The 13,590-nt window shown below is 45.2% G+C and overlaps 1 protein-coding gene across 1 annotated transcript in view; it reads left to right on the top strand.

Moving 5' to 3' along the window:
- hnf1ba (HNF1 homeobox Ba) overlaps nt 1-13,590 on the top strand; it is a 120,947-nt gene that overhangs the window by 67,814 nt on the left and 39,543 nt on the right. Inside the window, 3 exon segments of the mRNA XM_038813106.1 lie at nt 1,153-1,272; nt 2,946-3,106; nt 13,417-13,558. Of these exon segments, the coding sequence (XP_038669034.1) occupies nt 1,153-1,272; nt 2,946-3,106; nt 13,417-13,558 (423 nt within the window).

The following is a 13,590-nucleotide window of genomic DNA, read 5'->3' as shown; positions in this document are numbered from 1 at the left end:
GTGAATCTGTGGAACTCTGCCAAATTACTGAGTGTCTTTAAGACAGAGATAGGTTCTTGATTAATAAGGGGATCAGGGGTTATGGGGAGAAGGCAGGAGAATGGGGATGAGAAGAATATCAGCTATGGTAACATGGTGGTTAGCATAAATGCTTCACAGCTCCAGGGTCCCAGGTTCGATTCCCGGCTGGGTCACTGTCTGTGCGGAGTCTGCACGTCCTCCCCATGTGTGCGTGGGTTTCCTCCGGGTGCTCCGGTTTCCTCCCACAGTCCAAAGATGTGCAGGTTAGGTGGATTGGCCATGATAAATTGCCCTTAGTGTCCAAAATTGCCCTTAGTGTTGCGTGGGGTTTCTGGGTTATGGGGATAGGGTGTAGGGTGTTGACCTTGGGTAGGGTGCTCTTTCCAAGAGCCGGTGCAGACTCGATGGGCTGAATGGCCTCCTTCTGCACTGTAAAATTCTATGATTCAATGGTGGAGCAGGATCGATGTCTAATTCTGTCCCTTCGCCTTATGGTCTTAAATGTGGACCGTCTCTGTCTCTAATTCATCAGCTTGTGTATTCAAACCCAACTGCAAGATTTGAATACATAACCTAGGCTGATGTTCCAGTGCAGTACTGAGGGAGTGCTGCACATTTGGAGCTGCTGTCTTTTATAAAACCGAGGTCCCAACTGCCCTCTGTTTTGTAAACAAAAAAAACATGCCTTGTCACTTCTTGAAAATCAGGGGCATTCACCCCTGTTCTGCCCAATATTTATCCCTCAACCAAAACCTCAAACAGATTGGCTGGTCATTTACCTCATTGCTGTTTGTGGGAACTTGCTATGTAAACATTGGTTGTCACAGGAGTCAACTACTAATAGAGTTCTTTAAAAAGTTGCAGGTAACGTCTGCTTTGTCTCAGTCTTGCTCTTTTTGACGATTTACTATGTTGACTATGGTGGCTGCATTATATAACTGCTTTATTGGCTACAAAGTCCTTTGGTCTGCCCTCAGGACGTTGGACATTCTATTTGAACACACATTTTTCTGTTCCTCCACATGGGTTTCACTACAGAAATGCAATTTGTTGTTGACTGTCCGTGTTTTTGTCAAATTTATTTATTTTTTCATTTTATCTTTCTTTTCTCCCCATTTTGTCCCCTCGTAGGCCACTCGCTGCCCGGTATCTTCCTTCATGAAGGAAGTCAAGGTGCTCTTGGCTATGAACATCTCCACAACCATCAGTGCCCCAACATGGCCAGCTGGCAGGAGGTGCTACTCAGTCAGGGTGAGCCGGGCAGTAGTGCTTTTATTTCCTCAGGATGTTACGCCTCACTGACAAAACCCACCCAACCAAGGCAAGCCTTGGGCAGCCGTGAGAGTCGGCCTCAGTAATCTTCATACTGTGAGAGACTCTCAACCTCATCCCCATCTTCCCCTCCCCTATAAGCAAGTTGGACTGAAAGAAATGCTTCGTCTGCTGCAGTTCCAACAGCTATAAACAGCAGTTCTAGAGTTTGATGCTAACTTTATCTCTAGTTCATCCAAGAGTGCAAGGTTTAAAGTGGCTGCTTCACTAACATTGAAGTGCCCTGCTCACAAGGATCTTCCTGCTCACAAGCTTTCTGTGCACAAGATCTGCCATGCCATTTGTTTGTGTTGTGCTACCATCCTGTTTGATGTGACACAGATTACCTCTTCTTAAATGTATCTCACCCCTGAGAAATCTGTACAAATCCTGTTAACCTGATGTGAAGGGCACACTCTTTTCCCCTAAGGATACCACTCCAATCAACCAAGGAGATTTAGGTACAGGTTGGCCAGTCTCAAGTATTAGGGACTCAGATATGCGCATGGGGTATTGTAAGAGTTTAACCAAAACAGAGAACTTGTACACTTCCTTCTTCTTGTCCCTTTGATCCAGCCTTCCCATTAAGGCATTCCCATCAAATAGTTAGCACTGCTGCCTCACAACGCCACGGACCGGGTTTGATTCTGACCTTGGGTGACTGTGAGAAGTTTGCGCATTGTCCCTGTGTCTGTGTGGGTTTCCTCCGGGTGCTCCGGTTTCCTCCCACAGTCTAAAGACGTGCAGGTTTGGTGGACTGGCCATGTTAAATTGCCCATTAGTGTCCAGTGGTGTGCAGGTTAGTTTACGGGGATAGGGTGGGGTGGGCGGGGGTAGAAAGCTCTTTCGGAGGGTCGGTGCAGACTCAGTGGGCCGAATGGCCTCCTTCTGCACTGTACGGATTCCAACTTGCAGGGTTACCTGGGACTGAGTGGGAAGAATCCTAGGCTGTAGTGACAGGTCCATCCCTCCATGTGCAGTTAATAAACCAGATTGGTCAGTCAATCATCAGCGGTAAGGTGGAGATTTGCCGATCTGTTGGGTTGATGTGTCATTCCATATGACTGACTGCCATTGCAGATCATGGCCCAGATGAGTATCCTGTTCAGAATTAATGGGGATCGGTGAAGCACTTTCAAAAAATATTGGAGCTTTGTCACCAGTTACATGAGTCAGGATTGCATCTAGATTTTATCGCATAGTGCAACTTAAAAAAAAGCTAATGGAGAATTATTTTTAACAGAAGAAAGACTGAAGTTCCGAACTGCATTTTTCATCTTGGTTTTCCTCCGTTGTAAAGTTAAATGTCCCCTTTGACATGTGTCATAGTTTGATGTTCTTATCACACCTAGTATTGTGCCCAGTAATACTGATCTTCATATCCTAATGATTAGTGGGAAGGCAGGCAGAACATTGACTGACATACTTAAATACACCAGAGACCTTTCACCTTTGCCCCCCCCCCCATCCCCCACCGCGCCGGTGTTTGTTTACTTCATGTGTTCTTTTTTTTTTGTTTGCTCTCAGTTGGGCCTTGTTGCTTCAGAGGCTAAAATAGAATTCAATCTATTTCGATGCGTTTGATTTTTAATTTATGTTTTTTTGTGCAGCAGGTGTGCGATATGGCCAGCAAGCGACCAATGAAGTCTCCTCTTCCACGGCAATCAGCCACCATGGTAACAGCGCCATGGTAACAAGCCAAACAGTTTTACAGCAAGTCTCGCCAGCCAACCTGGACCCAAGCCACAGTCTGCTGTCACCTGATGGCAAGATGGTAAGTGCACCTACACCATTGTAACTGCAGTGCTGATAAGATAAGGGTCTGAGAAGGCAAAACAAACAAGTCTCATTTTAATGGCGGACGAGCTCATACAAAACAATGAGAGCTTTGTGGGAAAGGATGGTCTGGAATCCAAAATAAGTTAAGACTGAGAGGCAGTGCTGTAACCCTTAGCTTGCACAACACTAAAGGTGCAGGTTCTGTACTCGACCAATAAAACTGACAAAGAAACCTTTTTCAATTTATTGATTAAATGCATTGTAAAGTTCTGTTCTCGGCATGACACTATTCTTTATCACTGACATTGATAATAAGCTCATTTGTTTTATTTTCTATGCTCCCGTTTCTTTAACATCCCCTGCCTGGTATTGCCTACATAACAGTCACTGCATTCCAAAGCTATTTCATTCCGTGTGAACACAAGGAACGGGCGCAAGAGTAGACAAAATGGCCTGTCACGCCATTCGATACGACCGTGGCTGATCTTGGGTTTCGACATCACTTTTCTGCCCGCTCCCCATATCCCATGATTCCCTGAGAGACCACACATCTGTCTGCCCCAGTCTTAAATGCATCCAACGATGGAACATCCACTAAGCTCTAGGGTAGAGAGTTCCAAAGATTCACAACCCTTTGAAGGCATCGATTTCCCCTCACCTCAGTCTGAAATGACCAGCTCCTTATCCCGAGACCCTGCCCCTTGTGTTGGATTCCCCAGCATCCGCCCAGTCAAGCCCCTTCAGAATCTTGTACATATTGATGAGATTGTCCCACATTCTTCTCAACGCCGGAGAAAATAGACCCAATTTGCTCAGCCTCTCGTCACAGGACAGCCCTCACATCCCAGGGACGCATTGAAATGAAATGAAATGAAAATCGCTTATTGTCATGGGTAGGCTTCAAATGAAGTTACTGTGAAAAGCCCCTAGCCGCCACATTCCGGCGCCTGTTCGGGGAAGCTGTTACTGGAATCGAACCGTGCTGCTGGCCTGCTTGGTCTGCTTTCAAAGCCAGCGATTTAGCCCTGTGCTAAACAGCCCATTTAGTGAACCTTAACTTCACCCCCTCCAATGTAATTATATCTCCTCTAAAACTTGGCGATCAAAACGACACTCAGTGCTCCAGATGTGGTCTCACCAAAATACAGAACAGCCTTAGCAAGGCGTCTTTCTTCCTATACTCTAGCTCCCTTACAACAAAGGTCAACATGCCACTTGTCTTCCTATTTGTTTGCTATACCTGTATGTTAACTTTTTGTGTTCTTTGTGTGAGCACACCCAAGTCTCTTTGAAAATCCACACTTACAAATTTCTCACCTTCAAAAAAGTTCAGCTCTTCTATTCTTTCTACCAAAGTGAATAACTTCACACTTCCTTACATTAAAAACCATCTGCCATTCGTTGCCCACTCACCTAACCTGTCTATATCTAATTGCATCCTCTCTATGTCCTTCCCACATCTTACCTTTCCACCTAGCTTTGCATCATCAGCAAACTTAGATACATTGCCCGCTGTCTCTTCATCTAAGTCATTGATATAAATTATAAAATAGCTGAGGCCCCAGCACTGACTATTTTAGTAGTCCACTATGCCACACCTGCCAACTTGAAAAAGTTAAATTTCTGCCCATTCTATGCTTCCTATATGTTGACCAATCCTCGATCCATGCCAATGTATTATCTCCAACTCTATGCACCATTATCTTGTCTATTAATCTTTTGTGTGGCACCTTATTAAAAGTCTTTTTTGAAATCCAGGTATCCTACATCTGCTGGTTTCCCTTTATCTACCTTACCCGTCACATCCTCAAACAGCGGCAATAAACTTGTTAAACAGGATTTCCCTTTAGTAATGCCATATTGATTTGTTCTAATCATACTATGCTTTTTTTTGCTTTTATAAATTTAGAGCACCCAATTATTTTTTTCCCAATTAAGGGGCAATTTAGCATGGCCAATCCACCGACCCTGCGCATCTTTTGGGTTGTGGGAGTGAAACCCACGCAGACACAGGGAGAATGTGCAAATAATACTATGTTTTTTTAGGTACATTGTTGACACTTCCTTAATACTAGATTCCAGCATTTTTCCAACAATTGAAGTTAGGCTAACTGGCCCACAGTCCCCTGTTTTCTCTCTCTCACCTTTCTTGAAAAGCGGAGTAACATTGGCCAACTTCCAATCTGATGGAAGTGTTCCCAAATCCAATGAATTCTGGAAAATCACAGCCAGCGCATCCACTATTTCTGTAGGTATCTCCTTTAGAACATTTGTGTAGGGGCCATCAACCAGGGGGTTGTCCCATTTTAGTCTCTTACGTTTCTCTAATACTTTTTCTCTGTTGATATTAATTTCTCTATTTCCCTCATACTTTTTATCCCTTAGTTTACCATCTATTTCTGGAAATAAAACTTGTGCCTTCTACTGTGAAGACAGACAAAAGAAAGTTCAATGCCTCGACCATTTCCTCATTCCCCAGGACAATTTCTCCTGTCACTGATTCTAATGGACTAACATTAACTTTAGCTACCCTCTTCCTTTTTATATATTTATTAAAGTTTTACAATTTGCTTTATATTACTGGCTAGTTTTATATTACTGGCTAGTTTTACCTCATATTTAACTTTTTCCTTTTGATCAACTTTTTGTTTTGTGTTGCTGGTTTCTGAATGAACCACAGATGGGGTTGTCTTGCTTTGTTTTTGTTTCTCCATGAAATTAATTTTTGTTGGACTTTCTGAATTGTTTCATTAAATATTTTCCACTACTCATTCACAGCCACGCATTTCAGTCCATTCATCCAATTTACCTTCGTCAGCTGTACTCTCACACCTATGCAATTGGTTTTGTTTAAGTTTAAAGTTCTTGTTTGTGACTTCAAATTTAACCTGGAATCCAATTATATTATGATCACCTTTCCCAGTGGATCTTTTACCACAACATTGCTAATAACCCTGCTGCATTACACAATGCCAGATCTAAGATAGTTTCATCCCTAATTGGTTCCAAAATATATTCATCCAAGAAACTGTCACAAACACTTTCCAGAAACTTATCTTCTGGACCACACTTGACAATTTGATTGTCCCAGTCTATCTTAAGATCAAAGTCTCCCACAATTATTGCCTTTGTTAAAAACTCCAATGATTTCTTGTTTCATTCTATTTCTAATTGCATTACTACTGTTCGGGGGACCTATGAACTACTATCAACAGTGGCTTATGACTCTTACTATTTCTAATTATTGCCAATACTGATTCTACATCATGGTCGTCTGAGGCCATATCTATTCTCTCTAAATTCCTTATTTCATCCTTTATCCCCCTCCCCCCCAATCAGCACTACCCCGCCTCCTTTGCCGCTCTGTCTGTCTTTCCAAAATATTGTGTACCCTGGAATATTTATTTCCCAACCCTGATCACCTTGTAACCATGTTTCCGTAATGCTGATTAGATCAAAATCCTTTACCTCGATTTGTGCCACTATTCCATCTAACTTATTGCAAATGCTGCAGGAATCCCGATAATGAACCTTTAATTTCATTTTACTTTACTTCCATTCTCTGAAACTAACTTGTTTGTTGATGTACATTTTTTGTTAAATTTTCTGTCCCTTCCTGTGCTTGTCTTAACCTGTATCATGAGACCATAAGACATAGGAGCAGAATTAGGTAATTTGGCGCCTATTCAATCATGACTAATATTTTTCTCATCCCCATTCTCTTGCCTTGTCCCCATAACCCTTGATCCCCTTTATTAATCAAGAACCTATCTATCTCTGTCTTAAAGACCCTCAGTGACTTGGGCTTCACAACCTTCTGCAGCAAAGAGTTCCACAGCTTTGCCACCATCTAGCTGAAGAAATTCCTCCTCATCTCAGTTTTAAAGGATCATCCCTTCAGTCCGAGGCTGTGTCCTCTGGTTCTAGTTTCTCCTACTAGTGGAAACATCTTCTCCACGACCACTCTATCCAGGTCTTGCAGAATCCTGTAAGTTTCAATGAGATGCCTCATTATCCTTCTAAACTCCGAGTACAGACCTCAACCGTCCCTCATATGACAGGGATCATTCTTGTGAACCTCCTCTGGACCCTTTCCAAGGCCAACACATCCTTCCTTAGATACAGGGCCCAAAACATCCCTGCTCTTGCATTCTATCCCTCTTGACGTGAATGCCAACATTGCATTTGCCTTCCTAACTGCTGTCATCTGAACCTGTACTCAGGTAACAGTCCAGAGATTATTACCTTCGAGAGCTTGAGGGAAGATAGTGGTGTAGTGCTAATGTTACTGGGCTAGTAATCCGGAGGTCTCGCCTAATTCTCTGGGGGTCATGAGTTCAAATCCCACCATCTGGGGGAATTTAAATTCAATTCATAAAATATAGAATTGTAAAGCTAGTCGTCGTAATGGTGACCGTGAAACTATCATAAATTGTTGTAAGAGCCCATCTGGTTCGCTAATGTCCTTCAGGGAAGGAAATCTGTCATCCTCACCTGGTCTGGCCTACATGTGACTCCGGGCCCACCGCAATGTTGTTGACTCTTAACTGCCCTGTGAAGTGTCCGAGCAAGCCCCTCAGTTTAAAGGCAATTAGGGATGGGCAACAAATGCTGGCCTCGCCCAGCAATGCCCCCATCCCATGAAAGAAAAAAATGTTCTGTGTTTTAATTTGGATCGTAATTTTTCAAAATTCTCTGAGCAGAACATCATTCCTAGTTCTACTTGATCCCCATGCGGACCACGCCAACTGGATTGTGAAGTGATAAATGTGCTGAGGACTTGTTAAAGCACAAAATAAGGACCGTTACTTCCTTTTTTTTCAAACCTTCCTTTAGTGCTTCCTCTTTTTCTCTCTTTATCTTCCAACCTTCTTTCCTTTCTACTGTACTTACGTTCAATCCCACAGTCTGGACCCTTTGTGCAATCTCTTATTCTGTTTCTAAATGGTACATCTCTTTACCTCCCCATTGTTTTCCTCCCTCCTCCAATCCATTGTTTTTTTTTTCAATCCGTAATATGGTGTTAACCGTTCGCAACTTTCTGAGTGCAGGGAAGTGGGTGGGGAATTGGCCATGTTCGGCCCTGCACTCACCTTGGTCAAAATGGCTGACACCAAAGACAGCCACGAGGTCTTCCCACGAGAGTACAGCACTTTTTGCCCTTTTCTCTCAGCTTCAGGGGTATTCCCTTTTGAAAACCCACATAATTAATGGGATAAGGATCCTCTGTGAGTGAAATGTCAGAAGTTTCAGAAAAGTCAGGGGAAAGAGGTTGGACAGTAGACGTTCACCGACGGAATCGAGGGCCTCTCAGAGCTCCTCGGCAGATAAAATGGCGGAGGCAGCCTCTGGGGCTCCAGCCACCCCATTCATGGCCAAGGTGCTTTCGGGTACCTTGGCGAAGGAATTTGATAAACACTGACGAGTTGTGTCGGATGACCTCCGGAAATCAATGCAGGAGGCCTTGGACCCCACCCGAGTTGGCTCTGGAGAAGACCAATGAAACTGTGAAAGCCCATGGAGCCACAACAAAAGATATGGAAGTGGCCCTTTCAAGCCACAGTGATGGGATCGCCTCACTGCAAGCTGAGATCTCTTTGGTGGCCGCATCGAACAAATCGTTGAAAGCCAAGATTTAGAGAATCGGTCCAGGAGGCAAAGCGTTCGAATTGTGGGGCTGCCAGAGGGAATGGAAGGCCCAACGCCCACGGAGTACTTTGCAGAGATGTTCGGGATGATGGTGGGGGGAGGGTGGATTCCCGTCCCCTCCTGAGTTGAACTGAGCCCACCATACACTCCAGCAGAGGCCTGGTCATGAGGATCCACCACGTGCAGTAGTAGTCAAGTTTCATAGCTTCAAGGACAAAGAGTGGGCTCTGAGATGGGAGAGGGAGCGATGTGACTTCAAATGGGAAGGCCACACCATCAGGTTTAACCAAGATGTAGAAGGAGCTGGCAAAAAAGAGGGCTGCATTTAACAAAACCAACGCTGCTTTGTACAAAAGTGGAGTCCGGTTCGGTGTGGTGTGAGCTTAGAGTGACTTTCGAGGGAAAGGACTCTTTATTTGATGCGCCGGGAGAGGCGGACTCCCTTGTTAAGAAATACAGGTTGGGCGCAGTGTGATTGCGCCTTTTGGTTGTTGGGTGCGAGCATATTGAATTGTTGAATTATTAGGGTTCCATATTTATTTTTGTATTTTCCTGTTCTTGTTTGGGTTGAATGTTTACAGTTTGGGGTTTAGTTTTGTACGGGGTTCTGTTTTGATTGTTGTGAAAATATATAACTCCCTGTCAGCACAATGGTTTATGGGGTTTTAGTGTTTTGTTGTTTTTCTTAATCCTAGTTGGGAGCCTCCCTGTTAACCTAAGAGTTAGCTTACAGGGGAGGTGCTGAAGGGTTGGCTGCCACTTATTGTAGTAGTTTTTTAGAGAATGCCTTAGAGTTCTTGTTTTGTTTAGGTTTGGGTTTGTTAGAAGTAGGTTTTAGTTGTTTGTGTCGGCCTTGCTTCTATTTATATGGATATTTGGGTATGGTAGTATCCAAGGGAATGGGGGTGGGGATGGGGTGTGGGGGTAGTTTGCTGGCGGTGCTTTGTATTGTCTTGGGATTTGGTATGGCGGCCATCTTGGGTGAGCCTGGTGGCTGAACCTTTTTATGTATTTTGTGGGTAATCTCGCTTGGTGGAAACGGCTGACTTCAGACTGAGAGGGGGTGGGAGACCCAAATTCATTTGGTCACCTGGAATGTCAGGGGGTGAATGGTCCAGTGCAAAGGTTGACAGTCTTTGCTCACCTGAAGAGTATAAATTCCGATATGGTGTTTTGGAAGAGGCTCACGTGGGGGGTCAGGGTCCTGACGAGGTCGCGGAAGAGGTGGATCGGACAAGTCGTTCGTCCAGCCCAAAGCTCTGACTCCATCAGGGGCGGCCAGAGCTTTGTTGTTTTTCATGGAGCAGATGGGTGGGGTGGGGGGAGGGGGTCATAGATATACTCGCGGATTGATTTACTTTGTGGCGGATAGGCCTCTCCTCCCTTCTGTGGTGGTGGCTGGTTATTCAGTGATTTCAGACCATGCCTCGCACTTTGTTAATCTGGCATGAGAGTCAGATCCCTCCCAGCATCCACCATGGAGATTGGACACAACATTTTTGGCCAACAAGAAATTTTGTGAACGCATGCCGATAGCCATCGGGAACAATATAAAATTTAATAAACGTGAGTCAATCTCATCTACCAGGCTGTAGGAAGCCCTCAAGGAGGTCCTGAAGGAGGGAGGTTATCTCCTGTAAAGCACACATGGTGATGACAGCGAGGATCCCTACAGTGCAGAAGGAGTCCATTCGGCCCATCGAGTCTGCACTGTCCCTCTGAAAGAACACCCTACCTAGGCCCATAACCCAGTTTTTTAATGAATATGGGAAGAAGGCCAATCAGCTGAAGTGATAGGCAGCTTCCCGGGCGAGCGTACAGGTACGCAACCCAAGCAGCAGCCTGGTTACTGCCCCTCCTCAGGTTAATGCGGCTTTTGAATCGTTCTATCAGGGTCTCTACCAGCCTTCCCATACCAGCCTCCCCGGACAGGCGCCGGAATGTGGTGACTAGGGGCTTTTCACAGTAACTTCATTGAAGCCTAATCGTGACAATAAGCAATTTTCATTTCATTTCATTTTCATTTCTATAGATCAGAGCCTCCAGCTGAGGGATCGGTCATGACTAATGTTTTGGACAGCTTATCCATCGCAGCTAGGGGGGGGGGGGAGAGAAGTGAGGAGTTTGAATCACCGTTGAGCCCAGAGGAAATTATAAAATGCATTGGGTTGATGTAGACGGGTAATGCCCCTGACCCAGATGGCTTCCCCAGTTATAAGGCATTTGTGGTGCAGTTGGTACCTGTAATTCTGGATATGTTTAATGATTCCTTATTCCTCTCATTGCCCTCTACTCCCACACAGGCCCCTATCTCCTTGATTCTCAAGGAAGACAAAACCCAACAGAGTGTGGTTCATATCGACACATCTCACTCTTAAATGTGAAAATTAAATTACCTGCCTAAGTGCTAGCATTGCACTTTCTCCCCAAGTCCTGTTTTGTTACAATCAACAAATTAATATCCTCCTTTATTTGGGCGGGTAAGACTCCAAGGATCTGCGGGGCTTTGCTCCAAAGAGATAGACAATCAGGGGGCTTGGCTCTACCCAATTTACTAGTGGGCAGCCAATATTCAGAAGATATTGTTGTGGTTCAGCAATCTTAGTCCCATACGACAAATGGATGCGATCTCCTGCATGGTTTCTCGCCTTGGTGCAATAGTGACCGTGTCGTTGCCTTTCTCTCTGGTAAGTTTTCCCTGAATCCACTGGCGGTGTCCACCCTGAGAATCTGGAAGCAGTTCAGGCAGTAATTTACGCCCGGTTTCCAGGTCTTCCCCCCCCCCCCCCCCCCCCCCCCCCCCCCCATCTGCAACAACCATCTTTTTCTGCCAGTGGTTTCTGGCAAAGTTTAGGTCAAGGGAGGGGAAAGGTTTGGAGAGATTTGGAGACCTGTTTGCGGAGGGGTGGGGGGGGGGGGGGGGAACATCCTCACTACTTTCCCTCCCTCCAGTTTGCTATCTATCATCAGCAGATTTTGAAATTTTATTCTATATTCTGACATGTGACTCAAAAAGCAATGATCCTATCAGCGGCCCTTGGAGTTCATTCTCCCGACAAAGAATCAAGTACCACAACTCACTGATTTTTGGCCTTAAGCCAATTTTTTGGTGCAAGGTGACATTGGCCCTTCTATCCAATGAGTCTCGATTTTGTTAACCAGCCCTTTGTGTGGTACTTTGTCAAATTCTTTCTTCAAACCCATACAGACAACCCCCCGCTGCCTGCCCTCCATCTGCTCATCTTCATCAGAAAATTCAATTAGATTCGGCTAACATCATTTGCCTTTTCCAAATCCCCTGCTTCAATGCTTGGAGCTGCTTGTGCAAGTTCTCTAAAACCTGGGGGTCCCCTGTTTGGAGGGTAAGAATTGAGGAACCCTGGAAAAGACCATTGACCGAGAGTCCCAAGCTGGCGCCCAGGTGGCACTGGCAGGGTGCCAGGTTGGCAGTGCCAGAGTGCCCAGGTGGCACCAGCAGTGCCAGGGTACCATGCTGTCCGAAGGCCATGCACCTGCGGGCCTGCTATCCCCTGGGAGACCCCCATGAGTATCATTCCGTCTGGTCCCTATTTGTGGAGACCAGTTTTTTGTTCAAAAAATATACTTTATTCATAAAATCTCTAATAAACATTACAGAACATTTCAAATTGTCTTGACTGTACATTTCCATCAAAGTTACACATTCACTTGTCTTTCTTCCATTCAATTGGGATGACATTACACACATATCCCTGTTTACATTACAATTCTTTCGTAAACATTTACATTGTCATGTTTCTTTTATACATTGTGGTATTGAAGACCCGGACCGAGGGGTTTTACACTGTTACCCACCCCTCGGTGTACATTTGCTGGTCAGACCTTACACAGTGGTCTTTCCCCATTGCGCCCTGGCGGCAGCTGCCCCAAGCTTGAGTGCGTCCCTCAGCACGTAGTCCTGAACCTTGGAATGTGCCAGTCTGCAACACTCAGTCGAGGGCAATTCTTTGCACTGGAAGATCAGCAAGTTTCGGGCAGACCAAAGAGCGTCTTTCACCGAGTTGATGACCTTCCAGCAGCAGTTGATATCTGTCTCGGTGTGTGTCGCTGGAAACAGTCCATGGGACCAGTTGGTGCTCGCTCAAGGTCTCTGCGGTGAAGGGGATAGATTAAAACACCATTGGTGCCTCGGGAATCTGCACATTGCATTGCAATTAGCTGTCACACTCTAGTATGCAGATTTGCCTAAAAGGGATCCCACCCACAATTGGTGGGATTTGCATTGCAACGTTTCACGGGATTGCATTAGATCTTGTGAGGCGCTGCAAGATAGATCCTGGGAGCGAGGTCTCCCGGCTTCTATCGGCTACGTTGTGCCGCGCTGCTTTTCGGGAGCGGTGCTGCCATTCGATTGCGCCCATTGAGTTTGTACACTTCGAAAAGAAAATCATTATTGTGGCGAGGGACAAAATCCAAATATTTGCCTGCCTCTGTAATAAAAAAATGTTGTATAATGCAACTAGTTTGTAATGTTTCAAATGTTTCCATGTGATAGCCTGCTTAGTGATGTACTCACATCCACTGGCTGAAAGCATGCCGCGATATTTGTGACATTTGGGACAGGCAGGTGTGATCAAACTGTACCTGAACTGCATTTTCTCTTTTCTCCTTGTTTAGATCACTGCCACAGGTGGACCTCTGCCCCCAGTCAGCACGCTGACCAATATCCACAGCTTGTCACAGCCGCCCCATCACAATCATCAGCAAACGCAGAACCTCATCATCAACCCCCTCTCTGGAGTCATGGCGATAGCACAAAGTATGGCCTCTTTCCAACCAACCTGATCAACC

This window comes from Scyliorhinus canicula, chromosome 12 (genome assembly GCF_902713615.1).
Source record: "Scyliorhinus canicula chromosome 12, sScyCan1.1, whole genome shotgun sequence".
Taxonomy (NCBI): domain Eukaryota; kingdom Metazoa; phylum Chordata; class Chondrichthyes; order Carcharhiniformes; family Scyliorhinidae; genus Scyliorhinus; species Scyliorhinus canicula.
This window is presented reverse-complemented; position numbering and strand designations above follow the sequence as displayed.